Source organism: Struthio camelus, chromosome 16 (genome assembly GCF_040807025.1).
Source record: "Struthio camelus isolate bStrCam1 chromosome 16, bStrCam1.hap1, whole genome shotgun sequence".
Lineage (NCBI taxonomy): Eukaryota > Metazoa > Chordata > Aves > Struthioniformes > Struthionidae > Struthio > Struthio camelus.
The window spans coordinates 9,221,208-9,241,209 of record NC_090957.1 but is presented as its reverse complement, the minus strand read 5'-3'; the positions used below and the strand labels follow the sequence as shown (position 1 = coordinate 9,241,209).

General features: G+C 54.8%; 2 protein-coding genes across 3 annotated transcripts in view; one reads left to right on the top strand and one right to left on the bottom strand.

Moving 5' to 3' along the window:
- The first annotated feature begins 653 nt into the window (after nucleotides 1–653).
- Nucleotides 654–2,989, top strand: FZD9 (frizzled class receptor 9). Its single transcript, XM_009680180.2, has one exon. The coding sequence runs from the start codon at nucleotides 726–728 to the stop codon at nucleotides 2,475–2,477; it is 1,752 nt and encodes a 583-aa protein (XP_009678475.2). The 5' UTR covers nucleotides 654–725; the 3' UTR covers nucleotides 2,478–2,989.
- A 7,290-nt stretch (nucleotides 2,990–10,279) lies between these two features.
- The window catches only part of BAZ1B (bromodomain adjacent to zinc finger domain 1B), a 59,071-nt gene continuing 49,348 nt past the window's right edge, over nucleotides 10,280–20,002 (bottom strand). For both annotated transcript variants that reach the window (XM_068909544.1, XM_068909545.1), the window contains exons 15-19: nucleotides 19,490–19,637; nucleotides 17,495–17,610; nucleotides 14,937–15,088; nucleotides 13,138–13,241; nucleotides 10,280–12,515 (exon numbers count right to left, since the gene is read on the bottom strand). In XM_068909544.1, the coding sequence (XP_068765645.1) occupies nucleotides 12,149–12,515; nucleotides 13,138–13,241; nucleotides 14,937–15,088; nucleotides 17,495–17,610; nucleotides 19,490–19,637 (887 nt within the window). In that variant the 3' untranslated portion in view covers nucleotides 10,280–12,148. The remainder of the gene's footprint in view (nucleotides 12,516–13,137; nucleotides 13,242–14,936; nucleotides 15,089–17,494; nucleotides 17,611–19,489; nucleotides 19,638–20,002) is intronic.

Here is a 20,002-nt window from a genome sequence, read left to right as displayed (position 1 = left end):
TGCGTGTGTCTGTGTGTGCATGCGCGTGTGTGTTCGTGTGTCTATGTGTGTGTTCGTGGACGTGTGTTCGTGGATGTGCGTGTGTCTGTGTGTGCATGCGCGTGTGTGTTCGTGTGTGTGTACGTGTGTGTTCGTGGACGTGTGTTCGTGGACGTGCGTGTGTCTGTGTGTGTGTTCGTGGACGTGCGTGTGTCTGTGTGTGCATGCGCGTGTGTGTACGTGTGTCTGTGTGTGTGTTCGTGGACGTGTGTTCGTGGACGTGCGTGTGTCTGTGTGTCTCTGTGTGTTCGTGGACGTGTGTCCGCGGACGTGCGAGTGTCTGCGTGTGCCTGCGCGTGTGCGCGCTCCCGGCGCGGTGCCGCCCCGCCCCGCCCCGCCCCGCCCCGAGCCGGCGCTGGGCCCGCCCGCGGCCCGCCCCGGGGGTGTCGCCGGGCGCGGGCTGCGGCGGCGGGGGCGGGGGAGGCCGGCGCTGTCCCGCTCCGCGCGGCTCCGCTCCGCTCCGCTCCGCCGGGCTCGCATGGCGCGCGGCGCGGCGCGGCGCGGCCGGGCCGCTGGCGGGGGGAGCTGCCCCGGCGCCGCGCCGCCGCACCGAGCGCCCGCCCCGGGGGCAGCGGGGCGGCCCTAGGCGCGGGCGGCGGCGGGGCGGGCGGGCCCCGCCATGGCGGCGCTGTAGCCGCGCCGAGCCGAGCCGAGGCGAGCCGAGGCGGGCGGCGGGGGCGCCGGCCATGGCCGCGCTGCGCCTGCGGCTCGCCCTCTCGGTGCTGTGGCAGCTGGCGGCGGCCGGCCGCGGCCTGGAGATCGGCGCCTACGACGCGGAGCGCGGCCGGGCGGCGCGGTGCCAGCCCATCGACATCCCCATGTGCCAGGGCATCGGCTACAACCTCACCCGCATGCCCAACTTCATGGGCCACGAGAACCAGCGCGAGGCCGCCCTCAAGCTGCACGAGTTCGCCCCGCTGGTGGAGTACGGCTGCCACGTCCACCTGCGCTTCTTCCTCTGCTCCCTCTACGCGCCCATGTGCACCGACAAGGTGAGCACCAGCATCCCCGCCTGCCGCCCCATGTGCGAGCAGGCCCGCCACAAGTGCGTCCCCATTATGGAGCAGTTCAACTTTGGCTGGCCGGAGTCGCTCGACTGCGGCAAGCTGCCCACCAAGAACGACCCCAACGCTCTCTGCATGGAGGCCCCTGAGAACGCCTCTGCCAGCGAGCCCCACAAGGGCCAGGGCATGCTGCCCGTGGCCCCCCGGCCCTGGCCAGCAGGCACTGCCGAGGGTCGGGGACCCAACGGCCTGGGGGCCTGCGACAACCCCGAGAAGTTCCAGTACGTGGAGAAGAGCCTCTCCTGTGCACCCAAGTGCTCCCCCGGGGTGGACGTCTTCTGGTCCCGGGAAGACAAAGACTTTGCCTTCATCTGGATGGCTGTGTGGTCGACCTTGTGCTTCGTCTCCACCGCCTTCACGGTGCTCACCTTCCTGCTCGACCCACATCGCTTCCAGTACCCTGAGAGACCCATCATCTTCCTCTCCATGTGCTACAACGTATACTCTGTGGCCTTCATCATCCGCTCGGTGGCAGGGGCCGAGAACATCGCCTGTGACCGGGAGAATGGGGAGCTGTATATCATCCAGGAGGGGCTGGAGAGCACGGGCTGCACCATCGTGTTCCTCATCCTCTACTACTTTGGCATGGCCAGCTCGCTCTGGTGGGTCATCCTGACTCTCACTTGGTTCCTAGCTGCTGGGAAGAAGTGGGGACATGAGGCTATTGAAGCCCACAGCAGCTACTTCCATATGGCTGCCTGGGGCATCCCAGCCATGAAAACCATAGTCATCCTTACCATGAGGAAGGTGGCAGGGGACGAGCTCACGGGGCTGTGCTATGTGGGGAGTATGGATGTCAGTGCCCTGACGGGCTTTGTCCTCATCCCGCTCTCCTGCTACCTGGTCATCGGCACCTCCTTCATCCTTACGGGCTTTGTTGCCCTCTTCCACATCCGGAAGATCATGAAGACGGGAGGCACCAATACGGAGAAGCTGGAGAAGCTGATGGTGAAGATCGGGGTCTTCTCTATTCTCTACACTGTCCCGGCCACCTGTGTCATCGTCTGCTACTTCTACGAGCGGCTGAACATGGATTACTGGAACCTTAGGGCCCTGGAGCGTGGCTGCGTGCCCCTACCTGGCAGGCGTGCCGCCAACTGCTCCTTGGAGGCCTCAGTGCCCACTGTGGCTGTCTTTATGCTAAAGATTTTCATGTCCCTGGTGGTGGGTATCACCAGCGGAGTGTGGGTATGGAGCTCCAAGACGCTGCAGACCTGGCAGAGCCTGTGCAACAGAAAGCTGGGCATGAGGACTAGGGGGAAGCCGTGCAGTGGGGTCAGCTGCAGCGGGGTGCACTGTCACTACAAAGCCCCGACAGTCATGCTGCATATGACCAAAACAGACCCTTATCTGGATAACCCAACGCACGTCTAGAGTGGGGTCTGCCTCTCCCTGGGGACGACGCACCAGGAGAGCAAGTGTCACGGGTAAGGGACTAGGAGAGTGTGGCGAGAGCCTCCTGGGACTATGGAGCAACCTCAACCATTGGGGTCTGCTCTGGAGTGGGGCTGGCCCATGGCAAGGGGCTGCTGCGAGGTGCAGGGAAGGGGCGAGAGCAGAGACTGATCGGCAGAAGGGTGAACGCACACTGGTTTGGGGGTTACGAGCCCCGCGGGACCCGAAGGGAGCTCCCCCGGCACCGCTCGACCCTGACAAGTAGCTGCTTTTTCCTAGAGGTTGTTTTGTTGTTGTTGCTGTTGCCAAATTCAGTGACTGTTTTAATGCTTTCTTTTGGGGGATGGTGGGGGGGACGGAGGGGGACGGGGCAGGAAGGGGAATAATCCAGTTCGTGTTTATTTAATTCTGTAATTTATTTTAGATTTTTTTTTTTAATCACTAGCTGCAAGGAATGGAAAAAACAATAAACCCTGGATGTGTTATTTCAACTGAGCCTCGTGCTGTTTGGAGGAATTTGAGGGGGTTGAGAAGAGCCACGCAGGTGCTCCCCCAACTCAAAGGATGCTGCACCAGGGGGAGCAAGGCAGACGGGTTCGGGGCTGTGCTGGCCGTGGTCTCTAGGAAGGGCAGCAGTAAGGGGCACGCACCAGTCGGGCTCTTCCCAGTTTGGGGTGCTTTCGTGCCAATGCAGGATGAGGAGGGGACCAGGGGAGTGTGTCCCCTCTGCTGGGTGTCAGGACTGGCGGTGCGGTGCTGTCCTCCTCTTCCAGGGTCTCCGGTCCGTGCTCTGTGCCCTAGGCAGAGCTGAGCTGGCAGAGGAAAAAACCTAGGGGATTCCCTGCGCCCCACACCTTTTGTGCCCAGGGTGGCTTTCCCCTCGTGCTGTGGCCTGCTGGCTTCTTGCAGCGGGTGCTGGTGCCAGTGGCACGTGCTCTCAGGAGGGTTCCCGCAGCTGTGAGCTGACACGGGCCCCGGGGCTGCGTAGCTGCGGGGGCCAGCACTGGTCCGTGGGGTGCTTGGTGCCCAGGAGCCAGCCTCAGCCCGGGGCTCCCTCCCCATCAGCTTGGCCCATTCAGCTCCGTGGTTTCCCCGGTGCTAGTTTTGGCACCCGGCTCACCCCCCCGCCTCCCCCGGCTGCAGGAGGCAGGGCTTTTCATGCTGAGTGTCAAGCTAATGAATAATCTTTTCCACTCTGCTCTCTGTAGGCAATTTGTGTTGGTACCTTGTGTTGCTGGGGGCCTCGGTGCCCCTCGCCAGACAGAGGGGCCCAGCACTTGGACACCAAATGGAGAGCGAGCAGGACGGTCCCAGCGGGGCAGTGGGCGAGGCAGGACAGTGTCCAGGGAGCATGTCGCAGGCCAGGAGCTGGGGTGACGGGCTGAGCAGTGCTGGTCCTTGATGGAGAGAGAGGGCTCAGCTCTCAGCTTTGATGCCTCAAACAGAGGCCTGAGGTGCGGGTAATGGAAACTTCTGGGCAGCTTTATTTATCCCCTGCTCCGGTTACAATCCCATCTTGCCTTCCCCATTGTCCGGAGGGAAACTCAAGCCTCAGCTGGTGCTTCCCGGGGCGGGCAGGGAGGGAGCCAGGGCTGTCCTTGCTGCAGGCAGGGCATGCGGGCCGTGGGTGTGGTGTGTGGCCCGCGGGGCTCCTGCATGCCCTCCGGCTGCCGCTGCCAGTGCACCCAGCAAGCGCACCCCTGCCTGCACCCTCTGGGTGCTGCCACCCGTCTAGGGGCTCTGCTGGCACCCTTGCGCTGCTGCTCTGCAGGGAATTCAGAGACACCAGCTGCTGCCCCGAATCTTAGCCAAGAGACGTGGGGGAGAAAGCTTGTCTCAGTGAAGGGTATAGCGTTGTTCCAGGTCTGCTTTGCTGTTTCATCCCGTTTTCCCTTGGGCGATGTCTGTAATGGGCTTCCCAGTGCTGGCGGGGAGTGTGGGCCCTGGGCCCCACCGTGGGCGAGGGCTGTGGCCGGAGGAGCTGGCAGGCCTGGGCCCCCGCTGGCAAGGGCAAGGCCCGCGTAGGTCCGAGGGCTGCCGGAGGGCTCTGGGGCCTGGCTTTGAGGGTCCCTCTGGAGCTGCAGCCCTGGCACGGAGGGGTCCAAACTTATGCGGTCGGTGGCCTACAGCACCAGAGCAGGCATGGTAGACAGATAACCAGGCTTGGCCATCATCTAATTGCCTGTTAATTAGGCAGCATACGGGCTGGGATGATGCTGGTCCCCCAGCCAGGGTGGCTGATGCCTCCTGTCCCTCCTTCCTCCCAGAAAGAGGCAGGGGAGTAACAAGCCACGGAGACCCTCGTTACACCACCTGAATTACCAGCCTCCATCGATCTACACAACAAACCTGCCGTTAGCATCAGCCGCTGGTGAAGTCCTCCTAGAGCAGAGACCTGTGGGCTGTGGGCACAGAGCGGTCGCAGCCTCCTTCGGAGCTGTGGGGATAGGAGCCGTGGGCATGGCACAGCTCAGGACTCACTTGTGTGGCTGGCTGTGTCCCCTCTAAATGCAAGGCCCCCTTCCCCGGGGCTGGTGTCTCCAACCCCAAATGTGGCCCCTCCCTCCCCCGCCATGCGCAGGGCAGGTCATGCCTGTCCCATGCCGCTCTGCGGCTTCTGCTTCTGGCCTTGCCTGCAGGAAAGCTGAGGGCTGTTTGCACGCCGGCCGGGTTTGCATGCACTTTCAGCTTCAAACTGGCCCTCATACCCTTGAATTGGTCGCTTGTGCTGCGTGAACTGGCCCAGCTGGAAGGGGAAGGTCTAACTGGCCCCCTCCTCCCTCAGCCCCCCCAGCCTCTGAGCACCCTCAGGTGCATTGGCAGTGGCCAAGGGAGGCTCCAGGGCCTCCTGATCTGTCCATCCCTGTTCGCTGCCATCCAGTAGCCTTGCGGCTAGCAACCGCAGGGCTGAAAGAGGCCGCGAGGGAGCTGCTGGGCCTTCCCCAGCTTGGCTGAGGGAGCGGAAAGCACCATCAGGCTGTGGCTTTTGCTGGTGTCCTGGGACAGGCAGTGCAGTGGGGCCCATGGGGTAGTGCAGATCACCAGCTGCCACCCCCAGGCACCGGTGACCTGGCCTGGCACCAGCACGGAGTCCACTGGGGACGTGGCAGGTGGAAAGGGCCAAAGGAGCGAGGCCGCAGCAGGGGAAGGGTTAAGCAGCCTTGTGCGGGCCGCCGAGCTGAGCAAGGCGCTGTGCACCAGCTTTGCTCTGCTGTGATTGATGTTGCAAAGCGCCTTTAATCCGCCCCCCCCCCCACCGCCCTCGGGGGTGCTGAGACGCCGGGAAAAGTTGAGTGACTGATCTGAGAAAACACCCACCTCCCTTGGGAGGCCGTGCTTTCAAACCGAGCGGGAGCCGTGCTCTGTGGAGAGCGGCTCTCGCGACACGAACCCGGCTGCCGCCCGCCGCCCATGCTCGACGGCCCAGAGATGGGAGGCTGCACACAGCAAGGCGTTGGAGCCTGTGAGCCGTGCTCCGCCAGCCTGGAGGGGACACCTGCAGGGGCGTGTGTTGGTACGTGAGCCATGTGCGCAGCCCAGGTGGTGCTTGCTCGTGTGGTGGTATCGACTGGTGCGGACAGCAAGGCAAGCATACTGGGACAGGCACGGGGGACGGTGCATCTGCCGGGCCAGCGATGCTGCCTCCAGTGCTAGGCTGGTTCCCACGTGCAGGATGTGACCCGCAGCCTTTGCCAAAAACTAATGTGCTCACAGCATCCTCTGCAGAGGGGACAAACCGTGCAGGGCCTTTACCTTGCTCTGGCAGGGTGTATGGCAGGGTATTGGCACCCTCTGGCCCTTGTAGAGCTGGGGAAGGCACAGCCCAGGGCCTGCCAGGCAGCCAGGTGGGCACCCAGCTGCCCGTCCCCGTGACTGAGAGCGGGGGACCCACCCAGCAGGTGGCTCTTGTCGCCAGCGTCACCCTCCTGCCAAGCAGTGCCCACTTGCCCAGTGTATCCTGTCTCGCATGCCACCGGCGATATTTGGGAACTGCCTGAGCATAGCTCTGCTCCGAGGGCCAGCACCAGCCCTGCTCGGGGCCAGCGGGTGACACTGGCTGGGGACCGGCCAGGTTGGGTGGCTGAGTTAGGCATGCAGGTGCCCTTGCTCTGGGGCTGGGGATTGTAGCAAGCCCCTCATGGACTCCTCCTGGCTTGCCATGGGGAGGTTTATTTGGGAAGATAAAAGGAGCACGACCTGGGGCAGGAGAGTCAATATTGGCTCTAGGCTCCAAAGTTCAGTGCATGGGGACCGGTTATCCTGGGGCACTGTGCATGGTGCAAAGCAAGGGGACACGCTGGGGAGGGGACGGAGTGGAGGGCACCCTGTAATCACATTTATAATGCCATAATACCCCTCTTGAGTGTTGCTCAAGGGTCAAGGTCCTGCATAGTGGCCTTTTTAGGGGTTCCCGGCACGGCTGGCTCCCACATCTGCCAGGCAGGGCCCATGTTTGGACCCATGCCCACAGGCCCAAACTGCACAGGGCTGGTGTCACAGGAAGAACTGGGCACCACTGGGTCCAGCCCAGCAGCAGGGATGTCAGAGGCAACCCTATGCCAGGCACACACCTTGTGAACGGGCCACCTCGCCCCCCCCTCCCCCCCCCCTCGCCCCCGGGCCCTTGCCAGGCCCCTCTGGGGCTGGTACTGGGGAACCATATGGTGCTAAGCCCTGAGCCAACTCAGTATGCATTTGGCCTCCCTCCCAACCAGGATGAAGGTGAAGCTGGGGGAGCCCAGGGCAGGGATGATGGCAGCCAGTTGTCCTGGCTCCCCAGGCGGCTCGTGGAGTCCAGTGGGGGGCAGGCTGCCCTTGAGCACCTCGTGCACTTGCCAATAACTTGCTGCCTCTCAAGCATTCACCTAGATAAGCGAGTCCTGCCGGGCCCCAGCTATCGGGCAGCGCTGGGGCCCACTGGCGTCCTACCACCTTGCACTATCAGCCCCAGCAGCCCTGCTGGCTCCACTGGAGGAAACCAGCTGTCATGGACCTGCAGTGCCGGACCATGAAAGGCCCAATGGCACTTGGGGGCAGCTAGCCCCGCTGTGACCACAGAGCCTTTCAACAGCGCTGTCCTCAGACTGGAGGTGCCCCGCTGGCCTGCCCTGTGCCAGGGCACCTCCTGTCCCAGCATCATAGCAGCTTTCAGCATGTCACGGATCGCTCCAATGTTACCGTCCCTCTCAAAGTGCCAGCAGTTTCTGCCACATCTGTACCCCTAGAGCCCAGCATGTGCTGGGCAGGGTCAGCCTTTCCCTAGTACACTCATGCCACTGCGCTCGTTCCAGACCCAGTGCGACATCTCCCCTATATCCTTCTTGGAGCAATGCTCAAACACAGCCAGAATCCAGAATCCAGCAGCTGATACCACTAGCCTGGCCACTGCAGTGCAGACTGCCTGTGCATGGTGCACTGCTAATCCCCAGAGCCCTGGCTGGTCTGAGCAGCCCTCTTGCAGGGCCTGCCCCAGCTTGCCCTTGCCAAGGCCAGGAGACACACTCTGCCCAGGCAGGATTTGGGCCCAGTGACTCAGGAGCCTATTTTAAAAGGGAAAAGAGGCCAGCTGAGCAGGACTCAACACAAGTCATGTTGCTGCCGAGGCAGCCTTCCTGGGTGGTCACAGGATGCCCACCCAGGATGCCCAGGTCTGTGGATGTACATTGCCAGTGCAATAAAACCAATGACAAGGAAGCTGGAAAGAAGACTGCTGAGGCTGAACCTGGGCTGCTGCCAGGGTAAGAGCTGGTTCGGGATGCCCCGAGGCCTTGATCCAGCTGGCTCCATGCAGAAGTCAAGCCTAGCACTCCCAGCCACTCAATGAGCTGGGAGATGTTACCTCCCTCACTGAAAAGGCAGGAAGATCCCTCCAGGTTTTCAGCAGTGGAAGGAAAGCTACCCTGCTCTGGGAACACACTAAACATCCCAAGTCGCCAGGAACAATTGATTAACATTAATTATTAAGCCATGAGGAAGCCCAAGGAGGGGTACCCAGCCACAGAAGCACTGGCTCCTGGTCCCTGGCGGCCTTATTGCCTTCCTCCTCAGGTCAGGTTGGAGGGCCAGAAAATAGAGGTGTTCCCTGCATGGGTTCGTCACAGAACAGCCCCACCAAAGTGGCAAGTGCAGCTGGATTCCACTATCACCCACTGGCCTGCAGTGCCAACAGTCTGGGCTTGCAGGCAGCAAGGCCACTGCCACCAGCCAGCCCTGCACACTCGCCTGCAAGAAGTGGGGATGGCTATTTATAGCCTTTGCACAGGACACCAACGCCATGCAGGGGCTGCTATAAAAAGCAAGTCTCAGAAAAGGTCTCAGAGCAGATGCTGGTGTGAGGTCTCCATGCTGAAGGCTGGAAACATCCCAGCTTGAGTCACGCTCTGATTCACCCAGGTCCTAGCACATGCCTAGCAAGCAAAATCTCAGTTGTGGCAAGGGGATGAGGCTTCTCTGGGAAAAGGCATGTTTGTCCATGGTGTTTAAGGGGCTGTGACACTACTGCAGGGCTGGCACCCTGCACACCAGGTATTCCAGGAGACCGAGCCCAGGGAACACCCTGGGCCCATCCTCCTGCCTTGCAGGCAGTTAAGCTTTGCCCCATTGCACATGGGTTTTTCACTGCAGGCTGTAAACACAGCCAGAGGCCAGTAGGAACTGCTAGACCCCCACGGGAACCCACGCACCTTGGGTCAGCTCCAGAAGCACTGCCTAGCTCAGCTTCTGCAGGCAGGACTGTAAAGATACTTGGGAAAGTGTCACACTCCTGGCAATGTTAAAAATGCAGACATAAACTTTGGCCAACACATAAGTTCCATCAACAACCAGTTGCAGCTCAGTATCAGTGTGTCCCTCCCAGATCGGTGCTGCTTCACCTGGCTCTGGAGCTTGGTATGTTAGCGGCCCTGCTACACTGCTAGAGACCAGCACAGTTTGGGAGTTGTGCTCTCTGGAGACACAGTGGAAACAGTCCTCACTGCTCTCTGAACTGAAGCAAACAAGGCTGCGATTGCAAAATACACATTGACAAAACTAGGGAGGAAATTTTGACGGTCATCCAGCCAAGTGCCATTGAGGTGAAAGAGCAAAGATGTTTCAGCTGCCCCCATCACTCCTTCATATTTCCGTCAAGAGAGCAACCACGGCGCCATCGTGCAGTCAAGAAGTGGCGCATGTTGTGGCAGGAGAAGGACAAGCGTCACGCCGGCAGTCCAAAGGGGCCAAGGGATTGAGACAGGTGGCCGGTGCAAGAGCTGCTCCCTCATAGCGGCCAACCTCCGTTGTGCAGGGGCAGGAAAGGCAGAGCCCCCTTGTCTCTGGGGGAGACAATCCACAGGGCCAGCTTGGAGCACACACGTCCATTCCAGCAGTCATCTTCCACCCAGCAAGGCTTAGGAGAGGTTGTGTGAAAGCAGCCCTGCTGCAGTGCTGATTACAGCAGCACAACCCAGCTGGCCAAGCATGCTCAGTGAGTAGGCCATGCTACCTGGCCCCATGAGCAGCATGCCGCAGGGGCTGGTATAACCAACCCCAAGTGGAGTTTGGCTTAGAAGAGGGTCCTCCACAGAGCTGTAAGCTGACTGAACGCAGACTCGCTGTTCCTTTAATCCTTTGCTTTGCAGCCCCATTTTCCCCTCAAGAAATTAGGCAGTGGCATCGCAGACGCAGGCTCTGCGGAAGGGAGGGCCCTGCAAGGGACAAAGTATCCTGGACAATCCTGCATGAACAGAGAGCACCACAAAGGATTTGCTGCAAGCTAATTTTACAAACACAAGTACATAATGTTTATTTTTAAGTTTCCAATTTATTACAAGTACAGCCCTTAGCAGAAACCCCCACCCCCCACAAATGACATTTATTTTTAAAAAATGTACAGTTCCAAAGGTTTCACCATATAGGACCTGCAGAAAATGTTCTATATTAACGGACAAAACAAAGCCTCTGAAGGGGACGTGCGAAATACAAACGTCAGTGCTATTCCGTGGGGCAGGGAGTTGGGCCTGGGGAGAGAAGAGGGAAGTGGCTGGAAACCTGCCATAGTCTTTGCAGCCACCAACAGTCCAGAACTGAAACAAACGCCTGGAATCGTTAAACAATTAAAAAGTCCACGAAACTAGGCTGCAATTTAACTGATGATTTTGTTATTCTTTAATCATCGGAGCTGCAACCATGGGTTTTGTATTTTCTGTTTTAAAAAAATTGGTATGGAACAGCCTTGTTATCCTTTTGTTCCAAATTAAGCATCTATATAATAAAAAGTTCAAACCCTGATTGTATGATCAAAATCTGTCACAACAGAGAGGGAGAAGTGATTAAAAAAACATCTTTTTCTTTGAGAAAAGTCAGTATCTTGAGTGGCAGAACCCACTGCTGGGGCCACAACAGAGCAGCTTCATACTCTTCCCAGCAAGAGCGGGCTTCCCTGCTGGTTGGTCGGTGTGAGATGGTCCTTGCTGTGCTGAAGGAGGGTGAGGGAGGTGAGTTAGGGAAGCTATTACTATAAAAGGAGATAAGAGCATGGCTAGAGAGGGACTGGGAGACCCCCACCACCAAGTCCCCCTGCGTAACTCCAGCTACCGAGAAGAAAATGAGTGTTTGAGAGGGGGAAAATATAAAGCAAACACGATTTCATATAAACTGTACATGTGCCAAAGCAAGACAACAGTATCTTACAGGTGTTCTTTATACAGGATCACTGCTAGAAACAAGCCACTTTTAATAACTAGAAAATTAATTTAAAAAGTTACACAGAGCAGGTGTCTGCTGCTCCCTTCGCCCCGGACTTTCCTACAGGGCGTGCAGAAAACCATGCTCTCCAATACGCCTCTGGCACTCGGTTCATCCACTCAAAGGGCTACATGATTGTATGCTGTGAAAGGTGAGCAGGAAAACCAACTGTCTACTCTTTGCCATGTAAAAGTGAAGTGCTGAGCTGAGAAGAACTCTCTCTTCAGAGCACAACCTCCAGAGATTGCTCCCCCAGAAAAGAGAGAGGGGAAAAAGCAAGAGCACCCTGAAGCCAATTGTATTATGATGCTGGTGAAAGCTTTATCTCCATAAATGTAAGTGCTTGCTCGCCCTATGCAGCCCTTCATTGGGGGCTCAAAATTAACACCATATAAATATATACATACAAGAACTAGCAGCCCATTGGCCCGATCACACCCAGTCCTTCTGTGAAGCAATATGATCCCTCCCCACGCCAGCTCAAGGCTGGTTTCACATCACAGGCAGCAGACAGCAGAGGTCCCACCGTGCTCCAGCGCTGGCTGCTCACAGAGAGGGGAGGAAGCGGCTTGTTCCAAGGAAGCCAATAGTGCCCAAACTGGAGTAGGCTTGATGCTCCCTGCCCAGCCAGGCTTTGGCCAGCCAGGCCTTCCTCTCGGCCTCCCACCTTCCCCTCCTAGCAGGACAGTCTCATAAGAGCTTTGTGTATTTTGCGGGAAGCAGCAAGTCGTCTCTGCTCACTCAATGGATGACCAAATACTTCAGGAAATCGCAGAAAAATTAAAACTAGGACGGGCCAAAGGAAAGGCTGGATTAATAGAGAAGTGCCTGCTGCTTCCTTACTCCCTCCAGACAGCCCATCCTGCTGCCCAGCAGCACCAGAAGACCTGCTCCAGCTCTGACTCTCCCCCTAACCTCCCCATCCCTCATTTCTTCCTCTTCCGCCCCCGGGAATGTTCAAGAGGCTCTGGCTCACTGTCCCCTTCCTGTTCCTCCAGTCCCTGGCACCTGGCAGAGAGCTTCTTGCGTTTCCTGCGTGCATATGTGTGGCCAGGCAGATGTTTGTGCACCATGTCAATCAAACACTGTTCTGTCTTCTCCAGGCAGGACAGTACGTGACTCCCGTTCTGGTTGTAGCGCTCGGCATTGGAGAACACCTGCTTGATGTCAGAGAGGAACTCTTGCACCGAGCGGTAATTGCCACAAGAGCACTTGCTCTGCATAGTCTGGAAGTCCATAGGGTTGCTGATGACCTCAAAGTAATCTTCGGCTTCCTCTGTGGTCACTGGCTCCCTGCCGAAGGAAGGGCCACAAAGATAGGAGGAAAACGACAGTCAGGCCCTGCCAACTACACAGTACAGAGCTGTAGAGAAGTGTGGATCACCCCCATCCCCTTTGCTCAAGCGGCAGCCCTAGCCTGCACCTCCCGGTAGCGCTGCAATAAAATCAAGTATCCTGACAATGCCTAAGATGGGTTAAGCCCAGCGGTGGTCAGCAGCACTGACAGCAGGAAGACCAGCAGCCTGTCCTCCTGCCCAGATTGCTGGTATGAGCACAGGGACCGGCACTGGCAGGTCAGAGCTATGTTCTTTCAGTCATGCAGCCCAGAGAGCATTCTGCACATCCTGAGGGCTGCAGAAAAGCACTGATCCCATCCTCCTCTCTTCAGCCCACAGCCCACCACCCTTGCTGTTACACTACCTCAAAAGAGCCCAACTTCCTAAGCTCAGCGGAGAACTGAGAGCATAGTGGTTTCTATTGGAGCAGATTTGCTCCCCTCCTTCCCTTCTGTAAATTGCTTTTGAAGCCCAGGTCTCACAGCCAGCAAGTGGATCCAGCAGGCCCACAGCATGGCCAGCCCACATCCACACACAGCCTGGCACACGCGGAGGAGGAGGAGGTTGTCTGCCCTCACCTGAAGGGCCAGCTAAAGCGATACTTGATCAATTTGCTGAGGATTTCCTCACATTTCTGCAATTCGAGGCTCTGGCGACGTGCAGTCTTCTTCGTTTGAAGGACCTGGCCACACAAAGGAGGGATGCTGTTAAAAGGAGGGGAACCACTATGGGGCTTAGTGTTCAGCAAACAGTTTCTAGGCCAAAGAAGCTGGTTCTTAGCAGAGTTTTCTTTTTCAATCCTCTTACAAGCTAGTGTCTCAAGGGGCAGGGAGAAGTAGTACCACTGCAAAAACAAAGTTTAAGTCTTTCAAATGCAGCCCTCCCTCCCAGTAATCAAGAGGCAAACTGCTGCGGGACCTTTGATGGTAACAGCCAAGACACGCTGTGGCAGCTTGAGTTACAGAATGGGAACCCCATTCAGAAGCTCTGAATAGTTTATATGCAGCCTCTCTTTTCTCCAGGGGCAGTAAGCTTTTTCAAGATAGGTTCAAAGGCAACATGGTCAAAACAAGCAGCCAAAGAATAAATGACAGCAAATGGAGTTTGCAAATTCCCTCTCCCTTCTCCGAGCCCCTGGCAGACAGCATGCGCGAGGCAGAGGGAGAAAGCACTTGTGCTACCGTATTAATAGGCCCACTGCAGAGACTACCATGCCATTTTAAATACCAAACAGCTGCTGATGCCTTGAGTGCTGCTGTCCTGGAGAAGTACACAAGCAGAACACAAGGTCAGCCATTTGCCAAGGGATCAGCCCCCACTAGAGGGGAAAGGATCTCAGCTCTGACCACACAGCTTGAGAGGCACTGCTGCTTGTGATGTGTCAGATGACAGGAAGGCTCCACAACACAGGGCGCTACTCCTGAGCCAGCTCTGGTTTTTCCCAGAATAAAGAGTAAGCGGAAGAGCTCTAGCAGAGCCCTCTTTCCCACGTCAGTGTTTTGTCAAAGTTCCTGAGCCAGCTGCTCCAGGAAGATTGTTCCCACTTGACTATCCCTCTAAGTTGGCTGTGGCAGCCCATGCTGGACTTGTTCGTTTGGTTGCCCTCCAATTTGTAAAACAGACCAGCTAAAAGGACACTGCAGAACCACTAACCAGCCCACATACCCTACGCAAGAAGCAAAGTCTGTGATCAAGGACAACCGAGAAAAGTGACAGGATACACCAGCAGCACTACTAGTGCTGACCAGCAGACACATGACAGATCTAGCAGAAGCTTGTGACGTCGCCCATGGGGCTAAAGCATCCTCACGTATCCCCTGTGGTGTGTCCCTCTCCAGGACAAACAGCACAGAACACTGTAGCTCCACCCTGCCTAGCACACACGCACAAGATTGCTCTGTTCGTGAGCATAAGGTTTTATTCTTTAAATGTCAACTGAAACCTGAACCAGCTGAATTATGTCCTGGAGGTTGGGGAGTGAGTGTACAGACAACAACTGTCAGAAAACGGCCAAGGCTGGGGAGCAAGGGTCCTGCATTGCTGGCATTCTCTGACTGTCCAGGACCCCCTCAGCCCCCTACCTCTCTGCAGAGACATATGGATACTATTTAAAACCCTTTAACAAGCTGCAGGCTGCCTGCTAATCAAGTGGGACAATGTGTGAAAGTGGCTGGGGAAAGATGCCTATCATATCTGTGCTCCGTTTGTACCGGGCCCTTAAGGATGTGCCTCCTTTGTTAACCCGATCTCAGCCCAGCATGGGTTTCACAATACAATTCAGGGTATTTCTTTGGGAAGGGGAGGGGAGGAAGTGTGACACCTGTTTCATTTATAACTCATGATGTGAGCAGCCTCCTGGGAGCAATTTGGCTCTTACCAGCTCGTCAATGTCTGCTCCATTGACAGGTGCAGCCCGCTGCCCGGGTCCCCTGGCAGAGTGCAGCGACTGCTTCTTCCTTTGGTGCCTTCCCTGCCTCGAAGAGTACATGGTTGTGCTCTGCTTGCCCCGGGCTGGCTTTCTGGGTCTCACTGAAATATATAAGCCATGGGCTTAGAGGAATGGGTTAACTTGGAAGGGAAGCAGAAGAACATCTCTCAAATGCACAAATCCAATCAAAGACAGAGAAAGCATGTTGTATTAGCTTCACCTCTTCTTACCTGGTTGTGGGAAGCTGACTCAAGCAACACTACCTCTCTGAGGCAGGGAGCACTGTCTGCACACACACACGCGCGCACACACACACACACAAACAGACCCACTCTCTAAGAGTCAAATACAAAACACAGTCATTCCAGATCCAATACCTGAAGCAGAGATCATCAGTCCTTTGCCCAGCCACGCACACCAGAGTCTCACCCACAGCAAAGAAGAGCTAGTGAACCCAAAGATAACTGGAATGACCCAGCTTCTTGTCAGTCCCTCCTCACTCAGCACATGCTCATGTCAGCTGTGCTCGTAATACTCTCTCCAGATGAGATATGGGGGTAAACACCTCCTGTCCAAAAAAAGGCCATTGCTGTCTGGCAACGGCCTTCTGTTCAAGAGTCATCGCACATACCAGCCTACAGTGCTGGCAGACCCTCTACTTCTGGGAGAGATCTGGGGGCTTCTGGCTACGCTGACACAGTTAAGGCTTGCTCGCTCGCTCTCTCAGTGTTATAATAGAAAACCCCTCAGCTTGCAGTGCTGAAATCCAGGCACATCAAGACTTGAGGGAGGGTGGGGAAAGTAATGTGAGGACATAATTAAGTCCTGAACATAACTGCAACATCTTTTCTGAAAGCACTGGAAGCAGAAACTTGCACAAGCACTCCAGCTTCCTGCTGTCCACTTGCTCCTCACCAGTTTGTGGACGGGTGCCTTTCCAAGCGTTTACAAGTAGCCCACACAGTGGGATAAGCCAGTTGCTAAGCCCCCCTGAAAAGCAAACTGTGTGCAGAGGGAGTGTCGAGTTACTGCAGCAGGGAGCTGCTCCATGTGCTGCAAGTGGGAAACAATGGAATTTTATTCGCCAGGGCTGGGGCTGCTGCATTATGTTCTGCAGAAATGCTTTTGCCCGTTTGTCAAGTCTCCTGTCAGGGTTTTAAACTGATGGAAATGCAAGCGTGCTGACGAACTCTCTTGTCTTAAGTTTCTCCCCTGACCCCTCTGTATTGGGAGAATGCGTTGGTCGTCTTCCCCAGCCAAGCTCCTTCCACCTGGTTGCAAGCGCCTAAGGCAAGCTGCATCCAGCGAACTGTAGCACTTCATTTGCGGCCTCTAATCCAGCCCTGTCCAATAAATCATTTTGCCAGGCCCCCCTGCAGGAGGAGCGTGTGTCAGGGCAGTGGGACGTCTGTCTGCTGTCACTCCTGCTTGTGTGTCAAGCGTGTGGCATCTGTTGAATGTTTGACAATCCAACATTCTAGGCTATATCCCTCAGGATAAACGCCACAAGGATTAATGGGACTTCTCTACTAAAACAAAAGTTTTCCACAATGACCTTTCCACACTAATGCTCTTCAAAACCAAGGGTTGCATTTAGTGCTTTATTTTTAGTGACTGTAACCCTCTTTTGCTATTGTTTCGAAACCTTGGCTTTGCTCCTGACTTGGAGTGTGTTCAGCCAATATTGCGTGGCCAAGTGTGGACATGGATACGCCGCAGAACAACAAAGCAGCATATATAGCCAGGGTATGAGTGAACATCGCTGAAACCAGAAAAAAAAGTAGGGGAATCGACACCGACAGACCTGGATGGAAACCCTTGAAAGAACACGGAAAAATCCTTTGGGTCTGTCTCTGAATTCCACCATCTGCCCTGGTGAAGACAGTCTAAAGCTAATTTAATGTCAATCAAGGATATTTTGACAGAAAGCAAATGCTGCCTGTGTGCACTGCCAAGATTGATCTTTTCCAGTGCATTAAGCCACGCCAAATGAGACAAATTCCCCTAAAAATAGTGGATACATATACCAGAAAGTGCTATGTAGTTATGCTGTATCTCAGGATGGAGAAACATCTATTTTGAGTCTAGAACACGCTGGTTTATTCCATTCAGCTGCCCAGGAATGAGTCAGCTATGCACTGAGTGGTCTCTATATGCAGATAAAGGGTGCTGGCAGTCCAGGTCATGGCACACCTTGAGTACTGTGCCATCCAACAGGAATGGTCTCAGAAGCACCCCCAGGGTAGTGACCGGCCAGTGAGCAGGAGCTGACTGAAGTTTCAAACTTTGCTAGTGCTGTTTCAGTCACAAGAGAAAAATATGAAGATAGTTCAATCCAGCTACCCAGATATGTATCACGCGACCACAGCATTCCCTTGTAAAATCTCCCACTCATTCAAAGTAAGAACCTGTTCTGTGCGAGGAAAAGCACGAGCCTGAAATCAGTACTTTGGACAGTGAAGGCAGAGCCTTAATATTTTATATTACTTTTCTGCACAAAGGCTTACATTTCAGTCCAGCAACTTCATAATCTTCCTCCTCCTCCTCCTCCTCAGCATCTTGTTCATCAGAAGCTTCCTCACCTTCTTCACCTTCATCTTCAGCAGAATCCTCTGTATAGTTCCTAGAGCAAGGCATGTAAACACATTTGCTGTACCAGAGCCCAGGTGTCAGAGGCCCTAGGAGTTTCTCTGTTCTTTATGTTCACAGAGACTTGCTGACCACCTCACTGTAAAATAAACATCGAGTTTCAAACTGAAGAAGTCTAGCGTATTCCAGAAAGTATCATGTTGTAGCTATGGCTAAAAGGGCACTTGCCAGACTATCATCTGGAAAATCTGGGTTGAAATCTCCAACAGCTTGAACCTGTGTGGTGGAAGAGCATTTTTTTTTTTTAAACCGTTCTAGACACCCTGACCATGTAATAACGGTGACTGCTGTGCAATTAATTCCTCACCGACAAGAAGTCCTGTTGTTTTAGCTAGGTCTAAAGGCCTGGCCCAAGGAGTTTCAGAATAGGAACTTCTCTGTTCCTGCTGGAATGCTTCCCCATTCATCCCCTTCCACTGTCATGCCACTTGTGCGTGTGCTGTAGGAAACAGAGCTTATTCAGCGTGTTCGAAACTAAGCTTCTATACTTATTACTGAGCAGAGCATCAATTCAGGCTTATGAGCCCGGTGGGAAGATGTCAGAAACCACAAAGATTCCCAGCCCAGGACAGTTCCAATTTTTTGCATGTGCCTGTTAAAGCACTCATAACTATAACAGAAACAGGAAAACAAAATAGCGTGTATAGACAGAAGGGGACAAAGACAAAGTTGTGGGTGTCCCAATCCGCTGTCCTGGAGAAAGACAATCTTGAGCACTAAATGGCATAAGCATAAGCTCCTACAGCACAGGGGTAAAAGAGTTTCAAGGCCAACACTTGATTCATGCCTCAGCTATGCCTAGCAGAAGGCAGCTAACAAGACAGGTGTTATCCCACCTGATGGCTCTCATCCAGGAGCCAAGCAGCTTGCAGGTGACTCCGCCACATCAAAGTAACTATGATCTCAGGCTAGAACAACTGTGTTAAAGCCCTGTCATTTTTGTACAAGCCTCAAACTCTTTTAGACAGTGCCCAGGGAGTAACTAATACTTTTAAGGCCATATACCACCTGCATATTACAAGCTAGTACACCTCTTATTGTGCTGCCACTCTGGAAGGGAGGATCTGTTGACTGCTTATGCTTCAGATGCCATTTGATAGCCTCACCCTGCCGACAAGCAGACAGATGCAGCAGTGAGTCACAATTAGCAGAGGACATACATTACCCATTGTGGGCAGAAAAATATGTTTTGTATACATTTAACTTCCAGCCTGCAATTCACAATATAGTTCAATCCCTTCGCTGTCAGAATGCAAATACTGAATTCAGTTGCGTTTTGCTGCAACTTTGATTCCTCATCAAATCATGTTCTCTCTGTGCCTTTAAAAAGGTTCCTGCCTTGTTAAGGTGCCAATGCCTATCAGGTCCAGACAACTGCCAGAGTGGCCTTTCATAGCCTGCTTTTTAGTAGCAGAGTTGCGACTAAGCAATAGCCCGGAGTATCTGCCTTAACCGGACAAGGACACAACAGTTAACTTAGCTCAGTGGAATACAGCAAGAGCTACAGTGCTGTTAACTACGTTCCCATGAAAAAGGAACCCAGCCCACTGCTCAGTCAAATGAAACAGCAACCCTTAGCACACAGGACTTTGCTTGATGTTTTGTGCATGTTTTCACTGCTGCACTGAAGTTACTCATTAAAACCCCTGAAGTTGTCATGGGTCAATACCACACAGGTGTGCTAAAGTTACAGCCTGAAAAAATTACTTTTCTATTGTTCAAGTGCCACTGAGTTAACTTGGCTATTTCAATTCTGTAAAAGCAGCTCTGTTTAAAGCTTTTTGGTCTCATTGTGAAAGTACAGCTAGAATTCTGCATCCGCAATACCTCAAAAGGAATGGAGGGTCACTCACCTGCCCCGTGAGCTGCGTCTGGCAGTAGATGGCTGACAAGCTGGGCACTGCCATTCACCATCTGGTATCTCATAGAGTGCTGGTCTCAGACAAAATAGGTGGAAGGCTTTGTTACACTCGTCACACAGGATCAGCTTGTCATCCTCACCTAAGAGAGGGCATATTATTTGTAACTGAGTGCCTCAGTCTTGCTCAGCCTGAGAAGCAGAAGCCCCCACAGCACTGGAGGTCGGAACAAAGAAAGAAAATGATGCAAAGTGCCCTCTCATGGCAGGGACTCTACCTTCTCAGTCCTACTACAGCAGCGGAAGTCAGTAGCATTTTAAAACTCCACATAGCAAAATCCCCAGCCCCCAAAGCAAAGTCCACAGCCCTGCAGGTATTTCCTTTGAGACAGAGGTAAAAACCTGCCGAATGGGTTCCAGCCAGGCTAAACCCCAACAAAACACAGGACAAGAGACGTTTCCTGCAGAGATGCCCAAGAGCCTAGCAAGAAGTTACAAATACAGCTAT

Bases quoted from the DNA above. Each gene is read 5' to 3' on its own strand.
- FZD9 (XM_009680180.2), top strand. From the start codon at position 726: ATGGCCGCGCTGCGCCTGCGGCTCGCCCTCTCGGTGCTGTGGCAGCTG.